Consider the following 7,873-nt stretch of genomic DNA (forward strand, 5'->3'; position numbering starts at 1 on the left):
ACCATTCCTCTCCTGAACCAGCCAAACACTTAAACCGGTGTTTAGCTTCAGACCTGAATGTGTCCTTGGTGAATTCTTTTTAAAGTCAATCTAACTGCTCACATGCTTTAAAGATAAGCGCATGTTTTGCAGAATCAAGACGCAAGTACTCAGCACTTGCCAGATTCAATCCACTAAAAGGACAACCAGGTAGGCTGAGGACTCCACAACTGTGACAGAACATTTCAGGATTAACATCTTTGGGAATGACTGCTATAGTTGCTGTCAAATTGTCTAACAGAAAATGGTTTTCGATCAGAAAAATGGCAATTACATAGAAACAAAATGTAAATGGAAACATACTTATTTTGACATATCCTTTTAAACACTGTTGTGGAAATCTGTTTAAGAGAACATTTTGCTTTCCTCCCCCCTTCTTTTTTTGGGGAAGGAAGGAAGGAAGGAAGGAAGGAAGGAAGGAAGGAAGGAAGGAAGGAAGGAAAAAAATTACAAACGTAGAAACCAGCAAATTCTTTTCCTGCCCATTTCTATTCACTGTAGCTGATCAAATTCTACAGTGAAAACATTTTCCACTTATGTTGGGCTTCATCTGCTCTAACTTAAGTATCTAAAGTTTATGAGTTGTTAGTGATTTATAGCTCCCAGTACAGTCAGTGAGAGAAGAACCTCCAGAGCTCCATTAACTGCACCCTAAGTGAAAGTGTAAGGGAAAGCGTAAACTGATGTAGGCTAAAATTGTGCACGGGAGTATGCCAGCAATTAAGAAGTACATACAACCATGCCTTGTCCCTATTTTATTTAGTGTAGATATAGCTTCAGAATATTTTTTCATGGTCAATGGGAAATGGACAAATTGCTAAAAGACACCCTGGGTGAGCCTCTCTTCATCAAAGGCAACCATACCGTCTAATATTTTCTGAAATTTACTACTTCCATGTGGATGCAAATTAGATTTATTTTGCCTTCCATTCTCCTCCCCCAACCCCCCAATTATCTGATACTCTTTTTGATATCTAGAAATTTTTAATTTGCTATCTTCAGTTTATGGCTGGGTCGTATCAGTGGTTTCCTGTGTCAGCTTCACTCTTTGGCTGAAATAGTTCTCCCTCTCAGAGAGAAGAACTCCCATTCATTCTGCGATGTGTTTATAGAGAAGCAATCACATTCTCTCTGCCTTTGTAGTGTTAAGTTAAACAAGGGAGCCTGACTGCTGGTTAAGGATTGTCCTACACGAAATGACACAGCAAACATTTCCCTACAACTGCCACAACCTTCAACAGTTTGTAACTAAGGGAACATTTCTTTCTAGTCTACAAATTCAGTTGAATATTCACAAACATGTAAACACTCTTATTGGATGTACGCATCATTTTGGGTTTAGACAGTCTGTGCGGGAATTGGAAGGCTGATAATGCCTGTTGTTAATTGCACTTCAGTATGGCTCAGTCACTATCTTGAACCAGGAAATTACGGCTTTGAAACCCTCTGACACTAAAAAGAATGCGTGTCTTTTTGGTAGTATTACACATAAATTGATTGATTGGATCATCTTTTCACATGTCAGATTAAATGGAAGTTCTACAGGAATTCAGCTTGGCCAGATTTGGCCTATATACAAATAAACCTATTATTAAATGCTCCAGACATCATTATTGTAGTGCTACAATACTGTTTTTCTAACTGAGGCATTAAATACTAAATAGTCTTTCAGCTACTGTTATGGCTTTTTCTTCATTATTTATTGGAATGGATTGAAAAGAGCCATGATAAACCCATTAAGCGTAAAACAAAAAGAAAACCAAATATAAGTTAAAAAGCACATACCTATTTACTGCAGCACCAGTAAAAGCTTTAATTAAAATTATACTGGGGATTTATGTAGGAAAACAGGCAAGTTTAACTGAGTTATTAAAATATGTTCCTTAAGTTATATGTTTTCATTTAAATGAAATATTAATGTAGGATTACTAGTTTGTAGAAACTGCCACTGCTGTTCATAAAAGAAAAGCAAATATCTATTAATATGGGTTATCATACCAGTGGAAAACTGAAATAGTTTTAATTAGTGCCCAACACAAACAACCTAAATCTTCAGTTGTTGAAATTTGCTACCAGCTACAAAATTAAGAAGAAAAAGGACAGCTTCAAGATGCTTCTCTTTATCAGCTTATGCCATAAATAGAAACAAATGAAAAAGGCATCACAAACAATCAGGTTTACATAGAATCATAGAATGGTTAGGGTTGGAAAGGATCTTAAGATCATCAAATTCTAGCCCCCTGCCACGGGCAGGGATGCCTCACACTAGATCATGTTGCCCAAGGCTTTGTCCAGCCTGCCCTTGAACACTGCTAGGAGTGGAGCATTTAACACTTCTCTGGGCAACCCATTCCAGTGCCTCACCACCCTCACTGTAAAGATGATCTTCCTCATATCTAACCTGAACTTCTTCTGTTTTAGTTTAAACCCATTACCCCTTGTCCTATCTCTGCAGTTCCAGATGAAGAGTCTCTCTCTGTCATCCTTGTAGGCCCCCTTCAGATACTGGGTACATAGCTGCTTGCACAATTTGTATTGGTGTTTGGTCACACTAAAGGTTAGCATTCAGCTTGAATAGTCCCTTTTAGGCTGGAGATGTAGCCTATGAAGCTGGAGTTCTTGGAGAACTGGTACATGGCTTCCCTACCTAGAGGGGACTTGGATCTTGTGGACCCATTGCTGTGTAAGAAAAAAATAGAGAAATCATGCAGTTATTTTGTTCATCAGTCTCAGTGTAAAACGGGGGTATGAGATTGGGCAGAGGGTGAAACGGAGGCTCACTGGCTCTATTGCCTTAGCTAGTATCTAGCTATGCACTTGGTGCATTTGCACAAGGTCAAGTGTGGTCAACAACCAAGTGGAAAATTACTGATGTGGCAGAGAAGTAAGTTCCAGAAGGGTACCCAACACACCCACCCTGACACATGTGCCCAGATAATCAAAGATTATAAATTAATCTATTTAAGATAAAACCTTTGGATTTGCTTATACTGCTGGAAGAGAGAGCACGATGAGGGAGGAACCCTGCAGTGCCCAGTCACTGAAACCACCAGAATGAGTAACTCAGCGGCTGTTTACTGACCTGGGTAATCATTTAGTCACTATGATTTCAATTGTATGGACACCACCTTTTCTCTGGCAAAGAAATTCTCTGCTTTGACAGCTGGTCTGTGACCTGGATCCTCCACAACTTGGAGGGTTAGTACCTGAAGTCCAGTTTGTGCAAGTTGGAAATTTCTGGACAATACTTATGTATTAGCTGTGAAAGGTTGGGGACCCATTATAAGGCTCCATATTTAATTTATTTTAGTGTAGGAAGTCCATCACATATTCCCTCTAAAAACAGACGTTTCCCTCAAGCTAACTGCTCAAAATTGAACATATTTCATTAAAAAAAAATTATTCACACTGTGATATGCTTTACTGAATGAATTTACAGAACATTTTCCCCATTTCTCTTTAATTCAACTTGTTTCACATAAATCAAGCAAAGACCTCTCTACAATGACATTTAAAAAAATGAGCACATGCTTTCTGCAGCCCACTACAGCATAATGGTTATGCATATCACAGCCCATTTTTCTCTTACCATCAGGGAATCCATCCCAGATTTCCAATCGGTCATAGCGACAGAATGCTCCCCCTGGAGTATTTGAATCAGGTTCTAGCTCAAAGCTTTCAAATTCCAGTATAATCTCTGACATCTTTGGTGCAAAGATAATATAAGTGCATTCAAGGCTGTTGGGATATTTTTCAGGGAATCCAGGGGACTTTATCACTCCACTTGATGAAGTAAAGTTTCTGGAACATTCAGGTCCTGTAAGAGAAAGAGCAAAATACCTGGGTTAACACTATGCTACTAAGGAAAGTAGTTAACTGGAGAACAAATTAGGCCATATTGTCTCTCCAGCAGCAAAGGTGGCTTTTCAATGAAACACCTCATTTTAATTGCTGCATTAATCATTCAGCCAGCTTGTTCCTGTTATTGATAGGTTTTAAAGCACAATTCACATATACTGTCTGATCTCCAATTTTCAATTTGTATGGAACAATATGAAAATTTGTACCAGCTCTAGAAAAAATTATGACAAATACAAAGTCATGAGGGAACAATGAAAGTGTAAGCTGCAGAAATCTCGACAGAGCCCTAGAGAAATAATTATAGCCCCTTCAAGCTTGAATCTTTAAATCTTACGGCTGACAGGCTTTTATTGGTGAAATAGAATTTTTTACAAAAGCGGGTGAGTGAATTCAGTAGAGGGAGTAGTGGTTTCAGATTCCTGGAGTACTGACTCAGTAACTCTGCCAGATGTGACCTATGCCTCCTTGACAAACTAAATGTGAAAGGTAATTCGTACATGTACCAAGGGTGACTGACTCATTCTGAGTGGTGTTGACACAGGTGCACCAGTAAAATGTTGCTGTTAGTGCAGGCATGATAAACTGTGTAATCACACAGGCAGTGTTGCTAGAAGTCACCTAATGTCAATGTTGACATACCAGCTTTCCCCAATGTCCCCACCGTTGCATAATGGGATGTTCCAAACAATGCTCTTGGAGGAGCAGGAAAGTGGCACTAAAGATGCAAGGGTGTAAAAGGCCAGATTGCTGGATTTGCCTTTGAGAATACAGGGGAGTAGAACTGGAGTCCCTCTCTTGTTGACAGATTGCATATCTCTTCTATCTAAGTCCCTCAGGAATCCTCTCTGTGGATCCCACATCTGCAGGTGTGCTCAGAAGTCAGCTGCAGGGACTGCCCACATATCCTCCCACAAGGTCAGCACAGGTACCCCCTCTGACTTTTGACACTCCAAATTTAATGGATTCAAGCGATTTACAGGATTTGGGGCATTGATGGATAGCAGCTGACCTGGGGAGTTTGAGTAGGATGATTCAGATGAAGGTCTTTGGACATGAAGGAGAGGAAGGACACAGTCAACACAATCTGGTTGCAACAGGCACGTCTGTGCTGGAGGATGAGTGAGTATGAGGTTTCAATCTGGATGAGGATGCCCAGCATCCTTAGAGACTAGTCAGGAGCCTTAGAGGATTTCCAGTGCTTAACAGAGACCATTGAAGGAAAACAGTCTGGCTTGTTGCATGAATGCTCTTATTTCACCATAGAAAAGGTTTTCCTTGTGAATGTGCCAAATGTATTACCCCCCACACATTTGGCCACCTCCCAGCTAAATTCAGCATGCAAGAGAGAGGTCTGAATGAATTTAAGCAGTTCAGGTATTTTTGTCCTTCTACAGCCACTGATAGGAAATGCTTGAGCTATCACATCAATATTCAGAACACTTCATGGCACATTTTGGAAGATGTGGATATTAATGCCCATGTAACCTGACCCGTTCCAATTTGGGAAATTACATTTTGCCTAAAATTAAATCACCCCCTTACACATTAGTCAGATATTTCTCTTCTCTGCCTGTCATTCCCTTGTCTCCTTGTCATGTATGGGAGGGTTATGTTCTGGTTGTTGCTCCTCACTCCCACCAGTAGCTGCTGTTCCAGGATAAAATAGCTTTGCTACGCCATCCATAGCATAAACTGCTCTGTACTCCTTTTGGAATCCAATAAAATATGCAATATAAAATGTAAGCCAGGATCATTATTGCTTTACTAAATACAGCCAGATCCTGGCTCTGTGGGTGCATGATCTTTAGGCTCCTTACACTCACACATGGCATCTCAGTACCAGCTTGCTTTATTTTAGACGTGTTCATGTCAATCTGGTGCAAGAAACAAAAACTGTTTTCAGAAAAGCTGCTTCACTAAAACGCTCTCCATCAATTTTGACCCTTTACTGACCTGTGAAGAAGCTCCAGGAATTAAATCAGCACTGAGGCTACGAGGAATAACATGGGGTGATCACCATGGAAAACTCATAGAAAAGGTTCTAGCAGAGACCTGACAGAATAGATACTTCTGAGGTGAAGAAACTACATGTTTGCATGGGTATGAAATAAAGGAAGAGATAAGACCCGAAGGAAAGACACAGAGGAGGCGATAGAGCAAAGAAAAAGATGATATTGGGGATAATTTCATTTGTTCTCTGTAGGTGTCACTGAGCCAGAAAATAATTTGCATTCTTGGTTGACATGGTCTTTTCTTTCAGTTTACACCCCAAATTTAGTTGACTAAAGTTTATAATGTTAAATGTGAATCATGTAGATCCTTTTCCAGTGAATAGGCCAAATCCTAAAATAGGCTGGCTGCTGAAGCCAAAATGATGAACATTTCAGATGGGCTAAGCTTTGGGCAATATGGGTTTCATATTTTAGTCTGGAATTCAACTTCTTCAGTGTCTTTCTGGTTAAGGAGCTGGATGAGAAGTAAAGGCAGCTCCTACTCTTAAAGCCCGTACTTCGTTTACTACAGTCACTGTATGTGCTGGTCTCTCCTTACCATTTCCACGGCATGTGATATTTTAAGCATCAGAGCTAGAATTCAGCTTAGGCCACATATAGCATAATGCAGGTTTGTTTAAAAAAAAAAAAAAAAAAACAACAAAAAACCCCAAAAAACCAAAACCAAAACAAACCCCCTAAAGATGCCATCACAGGAATAGTGGGAGAAAATACACTGTGTGCTGGAATGCAGCTCAGCGTTCAGCTCAGCACCATAGTACCTGGGGATCATTTTAATACTTCTCATACCTGGAAAATGATGAGAGAAGTTGTGAATATGCTAAAATGAAGCATATTGGTCTGGCGTGAGCAACTGAACTTCACCTGTGTAACAGGGTGAGCTGGTCAGCTTTATGTGGTATAGATAGATATTAAAATGTAGATTTGGAGTAACACATATGCATTAACTCAGAAGTTAAAAAGGGCTGTGTTCCCACAGCAACTGTAACTTGTATCCTTTGTGTACACACAGCATTTTCTCACACTGTACCTGGTGATAACTTTCCTACATTAATATACAGTTTATGTGGAATGAACTAGAGTTAAAGTTGTTCTGGGAGCCATAATTTTGAGTTTCCTGACTTCTGTGTGTATAAAATCACATTCATAATGCTATCTTAGCATGGTTAATGTGTATCATTGAGAGATGTAAATGACCACCCAAGGAAATAAACACAATGTTCCTGTCAGAGCTCTGAGGTGGAGCTCTACACTATCAGGAGATAAATAAAAGCTGATTTTTTTTTTTCCTCCATTTTTTTCTTGAAAATGCGCGGTTGCTAAAATATAACTTTTCACAGGTCATTCTTTCAATTCCTGTGTTTCAACCTCATTCTTCATGAAAGATGCTACTTGTATATACAAGCACTGAGAAACTTCAGGAGACAATTTCAAGAGTTTAGCCTCCTAAGGACACCAAAATAAATAGAGATATTTTGTCAGGAAAGCTTGGTGTCATTTGGATGCTGAGTTCTCTCAAAAAATATGACCCTGAAGGTCACCAAAAGAATTTCTGGGAGCCAAGAGTGGATTTACAGACAGGGTAGATGGTGAACAAGAGGTCTGTGGCCCCAATTAGCACTGTGCAGAACAGCAATAGCATGTAATAGAAAAAGAGACTTCACTACTGTGCTTCTCCTCATTAACAATATAGCTGCCACCAAGCCTGTGTGCTGAACGCAGCTGAAAATCTGGCTCTGGTTTAGGTGCGTAAAAGGGACTTCAACTGGTTCTGAAAATGGGGCGCTGTCTCAAAGTGGCATACATTGGAAATTGGGAGTTTTGAGCTGCCAAACATTGATGTTGAAGTCAGTATTTTATTTTATTTTTTAAATAAAGTTCAGCTTATTGTCTTTTTATGTATCATGAGTCTGGGTCCAGGCATGTGATATATGAATTATTTATCTCCATCCAACTGTAGG

At 39.6% G+C, this 7,873-nt stretch overlaps 1 protein-coding gene across 1 annotated transcript in view; it reads right to left on the minus strand.

Annotated features, from left to right (window-relative positions):
- NRP1 (neuropilin 1) overlaps positions 1–7,873 on the minus strand; it is a gene marked incomplete at its 5' end in the record, with an annotated part of 65,702 nt that overhangs the window by 56,954 nt on the left and 875 nt on the right. Inside the window, one exon of the mRNA XM_010018798.1 lies at positions 3,629–3,856. Within this exon, the coding sequence (XP_010017100.1) occupies positions 3,629–3,856 (228 nt within the window). The remainder of the gene's footprint in view (positions 1–3,628; positions 3,857–7,873) is intronic.

This window comes from Nestor notabilis, unplaced genomic scaffold, assembly GCF_000696875.1.
Source record: "Nestor notabilis isolate BGI_N333 unplaced genomic scaffold, ASM69687v1 scaffold14597, whole genome shotgun sequence".
NCBI lineage: Eukaryota > Metazoa > Chordata > Aves > Psittaciformes > Psittacidae > Nestor > Nestor notabilis.